A 19,101-nucleotide genomic window follows, 5' to 3' on the forward strand; every position below is an offset into this window, starting at 1 on the left:
AAAAAAAAAAATGTAATTTACATCCTCTCCCCTGTACTTTGTTCTTATTACATTTCTTTTCCTTGTGTTTTTAGAAATTACATCCACCTCTCTAGTAGTATGTTAAATTTTACAAGTAGATTCACTCTGTTAAATTTTTACGGTTTAGTTTCTACAATATTTTATTAATATCCATATCACCTTACATTATTGTAGTTTGACTCTTTTACCCTTTACCGTGATATATATCCTTCCCAATTCTAAAAATCGAATCAAATAGAAACAAAACCCATACATCCGGATGGTGAACGGAGAACGGCCAACAGTGAATGCTAAACACCAAACAACGAACGGCAACAACAAACGGCAAACAACACTCTGGTGCTGCCAAGACCGTCAAACCTTCTTTGCTCTTGCGGTTCATCGGCAAGTGACATATACTCTACTTTCTTCTATTCAGTGTTTCATCTTTCGTCTTTCCCTTAGTCCCTCGAATTTCAGAGCTTTGTTGTAGTGGCCAATGAAGCTATAGTTCAACAGAATCCGTGAATTTTTTTTTTTGACAATTGGGAGTGGAGGCATTACCTTCTCCATCCCTTCTTTGGCTTCTTAGCTCTGTGAAGCCATTTAGAATTTGGGTTGCAAGTTCGATGCCATTATGGAACATTATGTCTGGAAAAGAGAATGGACAATCACAGGAGGACTTGGCATGGTCAGAGTTGCAACTCTCAAACTTGCTGTTGACTGATATAGTTAGAGCAATTCAGGCAACCATCAACAATGAGTGGGACTCCCTCCAGCGCACCGCATGCTAGACGGCGACAGGAAGAGCCTTGTGGAAGCATGTGATCCATGACCCACTTGCAGAGGCATTGGCTGGGGAAGCCTACCTGAAAAGTTTCCATGAGAAGATCACGAGAGACCGCACCAATTTTGTCTTCACTCCAAAAAAAGCAAAACCTTTAACTGAAAAAGGTTGGGTTCCAAACCCCATTGAATTTTTGTGTTCCCAAGTTGGACAAGATGAAAGAATCGGCAGAGGCACCACGAGTTCAAAAAACGACTTTTGAGACTCAAACCGCTCTTGATTTAGAAGAAGATAAATAGACACACACATAGAGAGAAGGGAGAGTGAAGAGATAAGAGAAGAAGAGAGTACCGGGGTAGATGCGGTCCTTGGGACGGCCAGACTTGATGAAGACTTCGAGGTTGTCGTCGTCGCCGTCGTCACAGCCGTTTCTTGATTATCAACTCACCTTCGTCAGAGATGATGAATACCTCATTCAGATTTTCTCATACCCTAATCTCTCTTCAATTCGGGGGAAAATGGTACGAGAAGACACGACGGCAAAATAGGTATTTTCTCCTTGAACCAAAAATCCTAAGTGTAAAGACCATTTTATCCTTATGACATCTTCAATCCGAAAATCCCTAAATCCCTAAATCCCCAAATCATAATCCGGCGAAGCAAAGGGAAACGCGAATCAGATCAATAATAATAAAAGACGGATTCAATAAGAATCAGATCAAACAGACCGATATTGGCATAAGATCAGATCGCCAAGAATGCGTGGCGAGAAAGTAAGTGAGTCCGGCGAAGCAAGCCAAGGAAGAGAGCCATGACGGTGTCGGCGATCTCTTCCGCACACTATGCATCTACGTGGATGAGGCGAAGGCCGAGATCGGTGGCGAGGGAAGAATCAACGGAGCGGTCGGAAGAGCCCAGGCAGATAATGAGTTGCCATGTCTGGAGACGGCGGTGGGTGGCGCGTGGCAAGAAGGCCAGCGTGTGAAAGAGAACTGCGGCGGCGGAGGTCTCAAACCTAAAATCCCTCAACCTGTCAGAGACACTAAACCGGCTTGAGGACGATATGTTATAATCCCATTGTTGTTCGTAATACAGCTTTAGTGGGTAACCTGAGCATGTAAGCATGGAATAGCTTTAGCAGAGTATATAGCAAAACAGAGCACCAGAAGCCAGAAAGGAAGGGGAACTAGAGAAACCAAGAAGAAGAGGAAGATGTCTTCTAATTCATCTTTGCATATTGTGATCTTCCCTTTCATGTCGAAAGGCCACACCATACCGATGCTCCACCTTACACGCCTCCTCCTCCTCCGTCGCGGCATCACCATCACCATCATCATCACTCACTGCGCCGGATTTCTCCTCACTTCGCCAGAAAATGCACCAACCTATGATTTTGGAATTTAGGGATTTTAGGTTTGAAGATGTCGCAAGGAAAGGATAGACTTAGGATTTTTAATTCAATGGTAAAAATGTCTTTTCATTTTAAAAAAACTAACACCCCAATCACGGTGTGAAATTTTTTGGTTTAAATATGAAAAATGAAACGTGAGGGGATGATGTAATTAGTGTAAACATGAGGGGTGATGAATGTAAATTTTCCTAATTCTAAATTAACACCACACTAACAACGTCATTTAACGGGACGTGAATGTAACTTTTAAAAATACTGAGAAAGGAATATAATAAGAGTAAAGTTCAAGGGAGGGGATATAAATTAGTCTAAAAAAATGTATTTATAACCGATAAAGGAAACTTAAAAAAAAATAAATAAATAAATAAAAAATAAAGGGAAATTTATATCCACGACCCTAGCGTCTGCTCTTATTACATTCATCCCCTTGTGTTTCATTTATTACAAATAAATCTACCCAACCTAACTCTGTGAGAGTTTTTGAAATAGAAAAGAAAATTTTACCCTTACGATATCTTTACCTAAAACATCCTAAGTCAATGATCATTTTACCCATTGAATATATTCAACCCTAAAATCCAAAACTTGTCTTGAACCCTAGCCGTTGCCTCCTTCAATTTCATCATCTCTGTTCACGATGGCCGACAATTGGCGACTAGCGAGTTTAATCTCAACAAGTAGAAACATGAGGATGTTACGTTTGGATTAAATTTGGGATTGGTCTCTTCCTGTGCCTCATTCTATTTTCTTTCTAACTCCCCTTCTTGAATTGCTGATCTAATTGATAAATCTTCCAAGATTGGAAAAGTAGACCTCATTCCTTTTGGTGGCCTTGAGGATGTTACGTTTGCCATTTTTTCTAATCCTTTCTCTTTCCAATGTTTGGTGGATAAACTAAGTAACGTGTGGTGGGTGATTGGGCATTGTGTTACTCTTCCATTGGTGGAAGTGAAGGTTTGCAGCATTTGCAACAAGTGACAAACATGGATGACAAAGTTCTTAATTGGCAACAATGATTGTTTCTTTCTCGGCGAGAATTGGAATCTTGGTAGGGGAAGTGGTGGTGGAACAATCCGATGACGCCGGACATGATATAACAATCAAGAATCAGGCCAAAATAAGCCGTAATCACTTGAACCCTAGAAATAAGCCGTTATCATGCCGGGCATGACAACCCAAAATCAACAAACCCAACAAAGAATATGTGGCAAAAATTAAGCTCACAACAACTAAAAATCTGCAAATGTTGAACCCAAAAACCCTAGGGTTTCTTTTTCATTTTCTTAAAGGGACCCGATTTTCCAGTTGATTTGAGAAGTGGCGTTCTCAAAATCTGGTACACATCTGATTGGGCGTGGAAAGGACAGAATGGTTGAAAGAAACAAGGGTTTTTCCTACCATGGATTTCAAGGCTGAAAACTTAGTCATAGAGCACTGACAAATATCTCAAGAACAGTTGGAGGTAGGGTATTATTCTTCCTTCCCCAACTAAACCCTATTCTTCTGTCCATCGTCACTGATTCCTGTAGACATAAAAAACTTGTCGTCCATTATGAACAAAGGCCAAGGGGGCAACGACTAGGGTTCAAGACAAGTTTTGGATTTTAGTATTGAAGTTGTTCAAAGGATAAAATGGTCATTGACTTAGGATGTTTTAGGTAAAATATCGTAATGGTAAAATTATCTTTTCCATTTAAAAAATTAATACCTCTCACGTAGTTAGATTGGGTGAATTTATTTGTAATAAACGAAACACAAGGAATGGATGTAATAAGAGCAAATGTAAGGGGAGGTGGATGTAAATTTTCAAAACATAATGAGAAAGAAACCCATGGTAAAGGATAGAGACCGAGACCGAGACCGAGACCGACAGGTCGCGCAAGTTAGCCCAGCCTTTATCCTACCGTATCACATATCAGCGGTGATGACGCACGACCAGCACGGCGAGCGGTAGAAGGTGCTAGATCACTTTTAATTTCGTTATCAATTTAATTACGGCAATGGCCCTTTACCCCTCGGGGTTCTGAGTGTAATTTAAACCAGCTAAATTCTATTATCGTATCATAGAGATATAGTAGAAAGCTCGTCAATGGCGTCATGCGTGGAGACTACACGAAGCCTTTCTTCTCGAAAAGGGTTCTCGTTTGCTTTGCCTGAGTAAAATCAAAGCGAGATACTTCTCTGAAATCCGAATTCGACCAATTCTCCCAAGGATCGAACGCAGAGATTTTCAGACGCATCTTCGACTGATTCTTCGTTCGTTTTTCTTCAAATCGTTTGTTCTAAATTTATCTTACCTTTACTCATCGAGCTTTGTGTAATGGAGATGGCAAGTCTACCTGATGGCAACATCGCCGATTCACTGGACAGGCGACCCATTGACTACAGCTGTGTAAGTTTACAGTCTCCACTTTTGAAGAAATTAAGAACTGCTTCAGTTTTTTTCCTCTGTTTCTTAATTTAGTTCGGTTACCTGTGCTTTTGGGCAATGTGGTTCCATTCAATAGTTCTTTCGTGGTAAATGGTTTGAGTTAAATTTTACCTTTGGGTTTTGTCCCTGAATGACTTAGAGATATTGTTTGCCGAATTTGTTCGCGATGGGACTTTATCTGTTCATATGGAAAGATCCTTTATTTTCTTTTCAAGTGAAACTAGTTTAGGATTGGAACAGGCTTGTGCCTTGGCATTACCCAGGGGAGTGGCGAGAGAATTTAGCCTTTCTGGTCGATTAAGACTGGATTTTGATTCCATCCAGTTGAATTAATCAATTTTAGACTGTTGTTTGGATACTGGATGAGGTAGTTGTTGATGGATTTGGTCGGTCTGGCCTTGGATGTCACTTTAGTTTTGATGCTTGGTCATTGGAAACGCCAAATTTCCAGGATGAATACCCGTGAGAAAGGCCATAGATTCCCTAAAATTTTTTATTTTTTCATTGCGGTGGTTCATCGTCTAAACTTGAGTTATCCCGGAAATTCTAGCTATTACTTAGGTCTACCAACTTATTAGTTCATAAGCTTGTCAGGCCAAGTGTAGTGAGATGTGTGAAAAACTTTTTTGCACATTCTCCTCTCCATGTTTTCATGAAATTATGAGGAAAAATGCTTTAAGATGTTCATTCTTTTTGTACTGATTATGTGGATAAATGAAATGATCTCATTATTTTGGATCCATCTGCCTAATAATCCTTAGTTATCAAACAAGAGCTTTAGGTGATTAAAAGAATATAAAATAGAGGATCAAGAAAGCCTGCAAACTGAGATAAAATGATACTTTGACCAGCTGTCTGGTAAATCCAATAACCGTCTGATACTTTGGCTTCGGTGATAGAACGACCTGGTGAAAAAGGAACATGTTGATATTCTTGGGAGTGTGGAATGATTAGGGTGGAAGGGGGGGTGGAGAGGTAGGGTGACGAAAGGCTACTTCAATGATGGAAACAGCCGGAAACTCACGAGGGTTGACTTTGGAAGCATTGCAGGTAACCAAAGTCTCTCGTCCCATTCCTGCAATTCCTTAGGTACTTTACCTTTTGAGTATGAGTAGGGCTGATAGGTGGCGTGTTCGTGGAGCCAAACCAAAGGAAGAGCAAAAGGAAGGTTGGGTGGTTATGGGGTCAGGAGGTCGGAAATCATTCAAGGAGGTAGGGTTAGGCATCCAGGCGGTGGAACAAATTTTTCCACGTAATCTGGAATTCATTTTCTCACATGTTCCAATAGTTCCCTTACCTTTCAACCGCCTATCTGCTTGAATCTTTGGTCAAGGTGCATAGATTTGGGAAATTTGGGTGCCAATATCCAATGTGGATATGGTTCCAAAAGTTGGATCTGTCCGATCAGCAAATTTTAGGATATTGATACAACTAAAACTGATATCTGGCATTTGCTAACTGCATGTGGGTGCACCTACACATTATACTTGACAATAATTTCAATTTTCTTCTCGTAAGCAAGCTGAATTTGATATCTGGAAATACTATTTTGCTTGATTCAGCAGTTGTGAGGCATTTAGCACTAAAAGAATGCAGTTGTGAACTTGCAAGCATAAAATTAAGAGCTCCGAATTTAATTGAGTGTTAAAAAAATCAACAAAGCATTTTGTTGAAAGGGTTTCTAGCTGGTTGGAATTTAAAGACAGATAGGTTTTGACTTCTAATTATAGTATCTGTGGCAGTAACAGCATATACCATCCACAATGAAGAAGTGAAACTGTGAATTGGAGAATAAAGGGGTACAATCTCTACCCTGCTATCATGCTTTATCTTTTCTTATTAATATAATTTCAAATTACAATGGCTAAAATACCCCTTACATAATAAAGGAAAACAAGGGTCCAGGTATTGCAGGGGGTTCTGCTTCTAGGGGAAGGCAATAATAGAATGGGAGAAGAGGGAATGTTGTCGAAGTTTGGATTTGTCAGGTTCTTGGAAGTTTGAATAATAGGTGGGGTTTTGGGTTTAGCCAATTAGGTAGGGGTTGGTGGAGACGTGATTGTCTTCAGAAGATGCTGGCTGTATTGTATCCTTCTAGCTTTTTACATAGGGTGGTCGGCTGTTTTTGGGGTCCCTTTAGTTGGGTGAGGCTTGCTAATTTTTGGTTGGGTAGATATTTGGAGATAACCCACTGTTGTGGGTGTATTTTCTTTTCTTTCTTCCCCCTTCATCCTTCATGTTTGCTTTTCCTTATTGAATCTTTTTTTTTTTTTTTTTTTTTTTTTTTTTTTTTTTTTTGGGGGGGGTGATAAATGAAAATATATTAAAGGAAAAAAAGAGAGAACATACAAAAAGTCTTGACGGCGACCTGAAGGGGAAGGCTAAAATAAAGAAAAAAAGGGAGAATGGGGGGTGGACAACACAACCATCAAGGAGGATACAACAAAAGCCAGAAGAGGGAAAAATTATAATCAACCAAGATGGAACACCAAAACTAGAGAGGGGGAGAAACAAGAGGAAGATACCAAGCCAAGGCCAGATGCCTATTTCTAACAGAAACAAGACTAACCATACACTTGTGAAGAATTTTGTTTCTAATCTCAAAAGTAATATCGCTCCAAATTTGCTCAATTGTATGTGAGGAGGTGTTCCATCTCCTTTATTTCTTTCTCACCAGATATGGTGATCAAAGCATATCACATGCAAGGTTCACGGTATCGGGTTTCGACCTCTGGGGAGACCGAAATTTAGTGGGAAACATGGGAAATTTCGAGGATACTGGGGAATCTTTCCCGGTATGGTGGAAACTTAGGTTTCGACCCCCAAACAGTGTTTTTTTTGTCTGATTTTTTGTGTACAACCTATTTTAAATATTTCTAACACATTCACACCCTTAGTTTCATAAAAAAAACATAAAGTCTTACTTGTGTGGTGAACCAAAGGTTCGATAATCATTACGCTGACTTGTTGGTTTAAATTCTGAAACTTTACTACATAGTGACTATATATAGTCTACAATCTACATCAAAACATAAGACATAATCCAAATAATCCAAAATAGATAAAAATATTATATCATCAACAATTATCTATCAACACTGAACAATAGTGACTCAATTACTCAACACTCGAAAGTAGTGACTCAATTCCAAGTAGAGTGTCTAGGCGGTTCCACCCTCAAGGCACGCATGTTATCTTTCCTAACATTATTTAGTAAGCTATATATACCTTATATCATAAAAAATCAACATTAAGCCACATCAAGTCATAAAAATCAACATTTAGCCACATCAAATCATAAAAAATCAACATTAAGTCATATTAAGTTATAAAGAATCAATATTTAGAGAAATGCTTTTGTTCTATAATAAGTTTAACTGGTCAAATGACTTTTATTTTTATATGAGATTTTTTGTATTAGGTATAACATAAAACTAGCTTTCTAACAAGTCTAAGATTACTTAAATCTGAATTGTAATGACATAGTTATGCTCCGGTCAAACTTATTTTGAAGTGCGCGAATGCTGTTAAAATTGCCTGAATGAAAATAATTTTAGGGATATCAAAACAAAAGATTATTTTACCGGACTTTTGGTTTTTAGCAATGTTTTAACATTATAGGATTTATAAAATTTTCATAATTGAGAAAAACCCCAGCATTTAAAAGTTGAAAATCGCCCTTGTAACCAAAATTCGGTTTTTATTCTTGGACTGGGGGGTTGAATTTTTATCCTTTAGGAATATGATTTTTAAATTATTTTTATTAGATTCAAATAGGGGGTATTTCCTTATTTATGAATAATATCTTAAGTAAATATTTGGCATAAATAAGTGCCAAAAAATGAAAATCTCCACTGTTTTCCTAAGTTTACCAAACTTGGGAGAAAAAATGCACAAGAGAAGGTTGAAATTTCCCATGTTTTGGTCGAAACCTGTTGAAACATGGGAATTTTGGTCGAAACCTGTTGAAACCAGGTCGAAACAGGAGATTTTTTATAATCCCCTATGGTTTCGTTTCGACCTGTGTTGATACCTGCGAAACATGCGAAATTTCTCTCATAAACAAAATTTTCTTTGGATCTTTGCTTCTTGCATTGTTTATATTCTTATTAAACGAAAGTTTCTCTCCTAACCAACAGAAATAAAAAAAGAAGCAGAAAATATTTGGGTTAATGTTCCTTTTGGATAAAAGGTCATGTGATGGGAACCGTAGCTGACCCCATTAAGTTGGGATAAGGCTTTGTTATTGTTATTGTTTTATTGTTGTTTTTATGGGAACCAAAAACTTAATATCTGATCTGTCCCTCAAACATTTCGTTTGGGTTTGTGTCAATTCATGTACATTTGTTCCGTTTCTTCTTCCTTTTCATTGTTTAAACATTTTTTTATCAATCTCTGCTATCTTAATTTTAGTTTTTCTTAATGCTTCCATACCTTCTAAGTTAAATAACACTTGCTGAAAGTTGAAATGCTACTTTATTATACCAAACCTAGGCAGTAGTCAAGTGCTTATATTCTTAGCACTACTTGTTATTGTATGATTTGCAGACATCAGGGTGATTGATTGTTTGTCTTGAATGCTTCATTCTGGTTCTATGTCAATTGTTGTTGACTTGAAGGCTTCATTCTGGTTTTATGGTTATTATTTTTTAATGGAATTAGACCTGATCAGAGCTATCTCTTTTTGTTTGCTTAGGATGTTAACCAGAGGCTCCAAACGCACTCGTCTTTGATAAGAAGACTCTCCCTAGAAAAAGAATTGGAGGTTTGTCTGGAGTAATCCTCAGGGTTTTTTATTTTTTATTTATTTTTTAATGGACAATGGCATTGCTTTTGAAATCTCAAAATAATTTACTTCATCAGTATCATATGAGTCATATATTTTTGTTATTTTAGTTCATTTCTTGCTGATGAGTATGATGGTACATGCTTTGTGTTCTTTTTTGTTATTAAATGTTTGTTGAAGGAAAAGAAACTGATAGTTTTTCAGTGAGCTATCCAACTTTCTGGCTATGGGTTGAGTGACTTGAGTCTCTAAGGGGAAACTTATTTGTTTGGGAGACCTCAATTTCATGTGTTTGTTCTCTGTAATTTTGCCTATATATCAGATTATTTTCCTATCTCATGTGCCTTCCTCTTTAATGTGCTGTTGTTTCTTTAATACTATCTTTCCTTATTGATGAAGATGGGGACAAATAAGGAGTTTCGCATATGTGAGCTAATTATCAGCTTTGTTTCACCCTTCCATATCTTGAAAAGCCAGAAACTGAGCTCCCAATATAGAGGGTACTAGAAACTCTGATTGCCAAGATTGTATATCAAACATGGAACTTTTCTTCTGAAGATCTTCTTGTGTTTCTTTTCCGTCACATAATTTCTCTTTTCAGATAATATTAGAATCATGACTTCCAGCATCAGGTGGTGTTACATTGATCAATAGTGAACTTTTCCGGTATTAGTCAGAAGAAAAAATAATAAATCTTCTAGAGGTGCCATAAGTTGATTTTAGTGATAGCCAGCCAAGCAGGCTTTATATTGATACTCATTGATGTTGGGATGATTGGCAACTGAAAGTTAAGGTGCTGTTTTTCTTATGCTACAAATTTTTTGAACTTTATGGTCCAGCAATCTCTTCATATGTCTCTTGCTTTCTTATCTTCTAATGTTCATTAACTTAAATTTAGTAGATAAGGGAAAGCTGTGGCCTCAAACCTAATGAGGATTAATTGCTGGATCTCTGAGAAGTTACAGTACGAATTAAAGGCATTAAAAGGACAATAAGGGGCAAAAAAGGCTTTGAGGTGATGTATTGAAAAGGAATTAAGGCTCTTGATTTAACAAAATATGGTCCTAAATAGAGTGAAATGATGCAACGAGTTTTAGGAATTCAATTCCAGGTAATGGGGCTAATGCATAGTTGTTGGGTTCATAGTTGTTAAGGTGACGCCTATGTGTTCAGACGTCTTGGTTGACTTGTTGGTGTCACCTTGCGCCAGGCCCCCTCTGACATCTTGGGTTGCCTAGATGCCATGAAAACTATGGTTGGGTTGAATCAAAGTAAATTTTAATTGCCTTAGCATTGTATAGGTGCCATTTTGGGTCTAACATACCAAAGGAACCCTGTTTCCAGGGTGTCTCTGGAGGCTTTGAGTTTATAGTGTTATCTTTATAAGTATGCTAAATTTTTATTGGCATAGATGCACAAGAGGGAAGGAAAGTAGTATGTACTGTTTAGGTTTACCTGCTGGTGAATTCCTATTAACTAGCTCGTAATTGTAGCTGTGATGTGTTAAAAGGTTACTCATGATAGGGGTAATGTCCCTATCGTGAGTAACATACTTTATTATGAAGAAGGTTATACTTGAGGTTTTCAGAAACAAGATTCTTTTATGTGGTTCCTGGCAACCTTATGTTGTGTCTTGTTGTTGCGGATCTGGGGTTCCGAAACCCTACTTGGGTCGCTTATGGGAGAATGATAGATAGCTTAAATTAAGAGTTTGGGTGGCAAATCCATAATATCCGAAGTAAAACAGGTTCTTCAAAGTAAGTAAATAGCGGCTTGGGTAGTTCTGGGATTCAAACTTTAAAAGAATGGACTATTCTGGAAATTAAAGGAGAGTGGGAGTAAACAGTACTGAAGTTCAGACATAGGGGGTTTTGTGAGATTAAAAGCAATAGGCCCCTTACTTGTAAATCCCTGAAATCTGCCTTCTTCAACCTTAGACTTCATGGTAGAAGTCTGAAATCAGCAGTGACAAAAATCCTCAAATCGATCTAGCGCCTCAACATGGACTCCAAATCACAAGCGGAAAACAGGGGCAAGTTTGTATTCCCCTACTATATCAAACTCAGCCGATAGATGAACTCAAGATCTAAAGGATCAAAGCAATCAAATTTTGCAAGTTGTCTCTGGCAGTAGAACCGAGGTCTGAATATGGTTTCAATTCATGCAGTGAAGAAAGCACCTGGAACCAAGATCCTAGGGTTTGAGTTGCTTGGAGACCAACTTCCTTTGACCTCAACCACGCGACCAATGGAACTATATTGAAGGAGATCAAACCACCTTTGCTGGCTACAAGAGTCTCCTGGAACAGAAACAGGGGATAACGAGAACAGATAAAAAAAGGAAGAATGAAAGGAAAGAGGCAGGAAGAGAAGAATATCAGGGGAGTAAGAGGTATGCGCTCATGGTCATGGTTTCAGCCCAAACAAACATTCATTCAGTTCTCAAGACTTAATTTAATTGTTGGGTACAAACTGCCATTTAAGACTAAAGTTGACCCTACTTTCCTATTCTGATATTGAAGTAAACTTGCATCTAAATCTATAGATAGAAACAAAATCTCACTCAAATAACATAAAAATTTGGCTCCAAACTAACATGAACTGCTCTAACTCTAAAAGGGAAATAAATGAATAAATAAGTCAGATTAAAAAATAACCCTAAATAACCGACTGGACAACTGCATCCTGTGGTTCGCAGTAACCTGTATTGCAGTTCTATCAATGGTTTACAGTAATTAATACTGCACTTTTATCAGTGGTTCACAACAACCTATGCTGTAGTTTTACCAGTGGTTCGCAACAACCTATGCTGCACTTTTACCAGTGGTTTGCAAATCGCAGCAACCTATGCTGCACATTTATTAGTGGTTTGCAGTAAGCTATATTGCACTTTTTTTAGTGGTTCGTAGCACCCTATGCTGCGCACTTTTACCATTGGTTCTCAACGACCTATGGTGCACTTTTATCTGTCTTCATTGGGAGTATTACTACTTGCCTTCCTAGAGAAGGACTTATGATGTTGCTGTTGCTGCTATGATATTTTGGATTGCGGTTGGTATTCTCTACTTGTTCGTTGCTGTATGGATTTATTCGACACAAAGTTTTTTTTTTTCTACTATTGCTGCTGATGATTGGTGTCCTTGAGTTGGTATTGCTACCAGAATGAAGTTTTCTCTGTGCTCATTGGCATCTACGACCTCAATATCTGTTCGAAACTATTCTGTTGTTAATATCGCTGGAGTCTTTTGATCTCTCTCTCTCTCTCTCTCTCTCTCTCTCTCTTTATATATATATATATATATATCTGTGTGTTAAAGGTTACACATATATATGTGGGAAGTGTTAAGGTACGTGTTAAAGGTTACTCACGGTAGGGGGAGTGTCCCTATCGTGTTTTATGTTTAGTTGTAGATTTGTGTTAGTTATTTGCTTTCCTCTTGTAATTAGACATATGCTCTTGTAGGTTTCTTACTAAGAGTCTATTACCTTTTTCTATATATATATTGAGGATTGACCACAATACGGAGAACCCTGAATACTATCAGGGTCCATTTTTCCTTTCCTCCTATTTTCTCTCTCTCTCTCTCTCTCTCTCTCTCTCTCTCTCTCTCGGTTTTCTTCTTCACAGGTTCTGGTTGAGGTTTTGTTAAATTATGAATATCAAGCATGTGGGCAGGAAGTGCATTTTACCCTTTGCATGATCTTTTTTTTTTTTTGGATGAATAAAATATATATTAACCTAAGAAGAACAATATACAAGGGGGAGGGGAAGCACAAGGCCAGCCAAAGGGAGAAGCCCAGTCAAAATAGGAGACAACCACTAATGGATACAGACCCTCAAGGGGATGAGGTGGGGAGAATAGAAGGTGGAAGAGTCCAGGAATCAACAATATGCCTATTTTTGGGGGAGTCGGGGACAGTGTAGAGCGGTAGGTTTGCAATCTTGGTGGAAACCTCAAAAGAGATGGCTTTCCAAATCCCATCAAAAGTGCGGAAGTTGGACGCCCATCTACGAAGGTTCCTCTTCATCCGAAGGTGGTTGATGGTGGCACAAAAAGGCGAGCTTACCGACGGTATCACAAATAGTGGGGCCTGAAAGGTCAGATCGATCCAAGGCCATTCCCTACTAAGAGGGAGAACTCTTCTACTAGAGGGCCAACAACGGGAGAGAAATTCCTTCCAAATGGTGGAGGAGAAAGTGCAGGAAAAGAACATATGACCAACATCCTCTGTTCCTCTCCAGCAGAGACCTTTGCATGATCTTTGTTGGCACTAATCATGATCTTAAATTTTGTCCTGAGATGAATGTTATCCCGTCCTTTTTCAGCTACTTTCCATTGTATGCGGCTGTTTTTTAAACAATCCGTCTTCATGCACTAGCAGCTTCTGTGTTTTGGGACCATGCGTGACATCTTTTGTTAGCATTTTAGATAAACTTTTTTTTTTTCCTTATATGCTTTCCTTTTTTCATGTGCATATTGTGTTCTGAAGTTGCTGTCATTTTTAACAGGGGCATCAGGGTTGTGTTAATGCTGTGGCATGGAACTCACGAGGATCACTTTTGATATCTGGATCAGATGATACACAAGTATAATACTTTTAACTTGCGTGCTTTTTTTGTTTGAGTTTCAGTTGCCTTAACCTTTTTACCCCCTGTTTCACAAAGATTTTTTTTTTTTGGAAAGACTCACAGTTTTTGGTTTCGTTGTTAACTTAATTCCTTTAAATTATTTTCCTAGTTTGTCTAATTTTCAATGTGGATTCTAAGTTTGCATTACTGTGATGGTGGGTAACATGGCAAAACTACCAAAATTGATGCATTAAATTCCTGGAAATGACTAACATTTTGGAACAGCTAAAATGATTGAAGCTGATCTGTGAGGAATGGAGAGATACTCTTTTTGCCTCTAATCCAGTGTGGGAGATCAGCTTGCGACAGGATCGCACATATGATAGAACCAGGTTTGAGAGAAAACCAGATAACTTGATCTAAACAATTCTGATCAGCCTGAAATTCTAGTTGAATGAACAATACAAGTAGTGGAACAAGTGTGTAAAATTTTATGCCTCTTAACAGAGACTGAAACTGATATGCAATTGTGGGAAAGAAAAGAAATAAAAGAAAATATTTGATCAGGAATCACCTCCTGATCTGTGGGGTTAGAATCACCAGCAGTACCCTATCCTTAGGATCACCACCAAGGGTCTTACTCATCGTTCAAGATCTTGGCAAGATCTTGCTATTAACTCTTTTGTTTTGGCTTTGTGTGATGAGAGCATAAGCGATATATAAAATATACAATATCTTGGTCGAGATCTCAAAATCTATCTCGGTCTTGACTCGACTCAAGACCAAGTCACATGGTGTATATACATAATTTTGACCCGAAACTCTACCGAACTCGACATAACCCGACATGTCTCCTTATCTCGCCTTGCTGTGAAGAAAAAATGAGCTTTTGGTGGGTTTTCTTGCCAAATCTCTCTTGTAAAGTGTAGTTTAACAACTTCATCACTTGGAGATTGGAGATTATCACTTCATCATCAACCTTTGTAGATCCTTTTCTTCTCAAGAACAGCTTTAGGTAAAAACAACTTCTCAAAAGCATTTTTTCCATAGAAACATGGTCACTAGTTGTTTGTTTTTATTGTGGAATAGCCTAGGGTGAAGGGTCTGAAGACTACCTACCTAGGGTCCGAAGTTAAAGTACCATTTCGGTTTGATTTTTAAAAACTGAGGTTTCCACTGTGTTTAGAAGGCCTAAAATAGGATAGTTGATAAGTTGTAGGGGCTAAAAAGACAATATGGCCACCGAAACCAACTACCGATATGACCAGGCAAAAAATGCCAGATGATCTTGCCAGATCTTGGTATTTTTGCCCTACGAAACCTGTGTCGAGATCAAGATCTTGAACCTTGGTCTTACTTAATCACCATAGTCGAAAGGTACCAAATCACTACAGAACCAAAAGGCAAAAGGCAAAAGGCAGATTCTATTCATCAAATTTGTGTGCAGGGCTGTAGCCCCTTACAATTTATACTATTGAAACATAAAGTAAGGCCATTGCATGCTAGCATGCCCTGTTATGTAGTTTTGAAACTTTGAATTCGGAGGTTCGGTGAACTGATCTCAATGTCCTTGTTGAGAGTCGCTCTGTGACACGTCAAGTAGTCTCTGACTTGGTCTTGGAATTGTATTACTGTCTCAGTTAGTTAAAAACCTACCCCTTCACTGAAGCTTCTGGCTTTTGATCAAGGCCCTTAGACTCTCTATGTTTGTAGCTGTAAGGGAATATGATTGTGCCATTGCTTTAAGGAAAGAGTTCTTCTTCCAAGCTGTTCTGTTCTTGAGAGGGTTTCTCAATAGAAGACTCAAAACAGGAATCAAGCTGATGTAGATCGCAGGAACAAGGCAAAAACCAGTCCAGACCGGTTGTGGGATTCAACTGCTGTGAGAGGTAGCTTGGTCAGGTGTGGCCTGGTTCTTGATTGGTCTGCTGGAGCAAATCAAGAGACCCAAAGACAGCTTGCATGGAGATTGCTTTGGAGATTATTTTTCCATTTTCCTTCGCTATTGATTTGCTGATTTGTAGGATGATTGACTCCAGATTTCATGGGGTTTGGTGCCAGCTTTATGAAGACCAAAGATAGATGGGCTCTTGCAGCTTTCGTGGGTCCCATGGCCAGCTTGCATGGAGGAGTTTAAGCTATAAGAATTTAAGAAACCTTTGATTGATCTAGTTTCCCTTTTCATATTTCCTAGTAATAGCTAGGAAGATATTATCTAGGTAGTTCCTAATTTTAGTTTTCAATTTTAGAAAGTAGGAATTCTAATTTATTTGGTTTCTATCTTTGTAAAAGGTGGGGATTTGATTTAATTTGTAACTGGTTTCCAAATAGGATAATATCTAGTTTTAAGGGGATTCCTTTCCTTTCCGCGCAACAAAGGACCCAATTTTGTAATCAATTTGAAAGTTTATAAATAAAGGAAGAAGGTTGATCTACAACTCACGATTTCGATGAATAATAAAAATAAAAGAGCTGGTTTATTCCAGAAGCTATGAGATGCAATGAGGTAAGAGACCTCGTGAGTGAGATGCCCTGGGAAGACTGAGATTGTGAGTGACTCGACCCAGTGATGTAGAACCGTAGCTGAAACAAGTTGACACTTTTGGCAATCTCGACTGAGACGAATTGGGTCTAAATTGGTTTTTTAAGATTCAATAGGATGTTTTAATTATTTAGGAGTTGTTTTTTTTGGATGAATAAATAATTCATTACCAAGTAGGAGAGAGAATATACAAAAAAGGGGAAAGGGGTGGGGAAGCGAAGCCCAGAGGGCCCAAATCCTAGAAAAAGGAGGGGGATTACCAACTAGTAACAGAAGGAGGGAGGTCCCAGGAAAAAGCAATAATCCTATTTCGGAGTTATTTTACTTAGGGAAGGTATGTATAATTTTATGAGGAAATATCACTCCCCTCCCCTGTGCTTTGGCGAAATATCATGTTTCCCCGGGACATTTTAAGAAATATCATTCCCCTCCCCGTAATTTGAAAGATTCTATCTTCATCCCTCTCTGTGAGAAATGACTGTTAAGTTATGAGATTAGTTTTCCTAATATCCAAACTACCCCCACACATGTTAAATACCAATTTCACCTTTTAAGAAGTAAAAATCGAGGAAGGGGAGTTCAGAACCCGATTCCTCTATCTCAACTCATCTTCCTCTTCAAAGTTGAAACCCTAAGCTCCATTGCTCTCTCCGCAGCGATCGATTGAAACCCTAGACTCGCACTGAAGCTTGCCTGCTTGAACCTAGACGAAGCCTCTCAGATCTGCCTGCTTGCATCACCATTTGTTTCTGAGTCTCAAGTTGTCTCTCTTGCCTTCTCTCCCTCTAAACATATATCGAAAACACTATTGACTGGCTAGTAGGTAATAGAGCTTCCAAATCAAGGTTCCAGTAGAAAATCTTTTAGGAAAGCAGGAGAGTTAGCTGAGAAATTCTCTAGAAATGATTTGACAAATGTCTTGAGTACTATGGATTCAACCTTTTGTAGGCAGTAGTCCTTCTATACCTGCTTAATTATAGGAAGATATCCACCAACATTTGGAAGTATGGTAGCATCTGGTAAGATAATACCGTCACCTCCAACTCCAACCTGAATGTCGTCCTGACCCATCATATAGAGAATGCCATACACTTGATTGACATCATGCCCAGCTTCATTCCATGAATTAGGGTTGATAGTAAATGCCTGTAGCAAGGTAATATCTCATGATGCAATATCATTTGGAAATAAAAGAAACTCCTTAGATGAGACCTATAAAAGGCATAAGAAGCATTACACATTAGACTATTTCCAAAATCACATTCCCCTAGAGATGTAATTTGGTTAAGTCTTGTTAAAGCTTCCATCTTAAAACCAATCGGCTTGAAGTGGGTGGCCTCTTGTGGCTCTTATACATGATCGTCGAGTCACCCACATCCGATGTGGGACTATCTCAATACTCCCTCTTACGTGCAAGCCTCTTATGGCTTTGTCTTAATGGGTCGAGCAAGGAGCCCATCATCGACGGAGGCCCAACGTACCTGCTCTGATACCATGTTAAAGCTTCCATTTTAAAACCAATTGGCTTGAAGTGGGGTGGCCTCTTGTGGCTCTTATACATGATCGTCGAGTCGCCCACATCCGATGTGAGACTATCTCAATAAGTCAGTTAAAAAAAAAAAAAAAAAAAAAAAAACCTCGCTAAACCATATATAATCAGTTTGATATGAATGAAGAAATTTAACTTGTGAATACAAAGAAACATTTTTTCAGTTGTGGGTTTAAGAAGCAAAACCTGTAAATGGAGTTCTGATTGGTTCTGCTTCAATAGATACCATAGTTATTAAGGCGTTGTTAAGGCACTGATGCAGTCCACAGGCTGTAAGGCAGTAGCACGCATTACAGACATCATGTAAGGTGACCGCATCATGAGATAAGGCGACGCCTTATGACGCCTTATATACAAAGCGGGCGCCTTATGAACATTTTAAAATTTAATACTTTTTAAAACTACTTAAGACAGATTGCAAATATCGATTTTTGATTAGTAGGTGTATGGTCTTGAATGCACTTGAGATGCATGGTATCAGCTTCTAACAACTAAAGTTGATGCAAATACGGCTGCCCTTTCTTGGTTGGACCAGCATGACCGGCTTTGGAAGCCAAGAGCCAAGAAGAACCGGTCCAGCCCAGGGTTTTGGTCCAACAAGGGTTGGAAATAAAATTAGTAGTTTACCCAGTATTTTATTTCATGCTTTTAGTTTCCAAACTTGAACGTAGGAGTAGGATTTATTTCCTTGCTTTGGTTTCCTTTTATAGTTGTTTCCTAATTTAGGCTAGTTTCCATTTCAGTTAAGTTTCTAATTTCATGTTCTTATTTTTCTATATATTGGTTGTAATCGACTGAAGATTTAGAGAGAGAGCAATTTGATTGTTGAATGAATGTTTGAGTGTGATCCTCCTTTTCCCCATCTCTACTCTGATTTCCCCTCCCTTCCCTAAGGGTTCTCCATCAACTTGGTATCAGAGGCGAAGGATCCTCCTTCCTTTTCTTCCTTTTTTCCCATTCTCTGTTTTCGGCTCTACCGTGACAGAGAACAGCCAAAGAAAAAAAAAAAAATCTTCAATACTCATC

At 38.5% G+C, this 19,101-nt stretch overlaps 1 protein-coding gene and 1 long non-coding RNA gene across 2 annotated transcripts in view; one reads left to right on the forward strand and one right to left on the reverse strand.

Moving 5' to 3' along the window:
• Positions 1-258: 258 nt before the first annotated feature.
• On the reverse strand, positions 259-2,669 carry LOC122083507. The gene is made up of 2 exons (XR_006141664.1): positions 1,139-2,669; positions 259-869 (listed from the first exon to the last, which is right to left on the reverse strand). It is a non-coding gene; the product is annotated as an uncharacterized LOC122083507 (long non-coding RNA).
• Positions 2,670-4,204: 1,535 nt separating this feature from the next.
• LOC122083497 (protein ALTERED SEED GERMINATION 2) overlaps positions 4,205-19,101 on the forward strand; it is a 97,505-nt gene continuing 82,608 nt past the window's right edge. The window contains exons 1-3 of the mRNA XM_042651335.1: positions 4,205-4,590; positions 9,326-9,394; positions 13,925-14,002. Of these exons, the coding sequence (XP_042507269.1) occupies positions 4,519-4,590; positions 9,326-9,394; positions 13,925-14,002 (219 nt within the window). The 5' untranslated portion in view covers positions 4,205-4,518. The remainder of the gene's footprint in view (positions 4,591-9,325; positions 9,395-13,924; positions 14,003-19,101) is intronic.

The sequence above is a fragment of the Macadamia integrifolia genome, chromosome 1 (genome assembly GCF_013358625.1).
Source record: "Macadamia integrifolia cultivar HAES 741 chromosome 1, SCU_Mint_v3, whole genome shotgun sequence".
Lineage (NCBI taxonomy): Eukaryota > Viridiplantae > Streptophyta > Magnoliopsida > Proteales > Proteaceae > Macadamia > Macadamia integrifolia.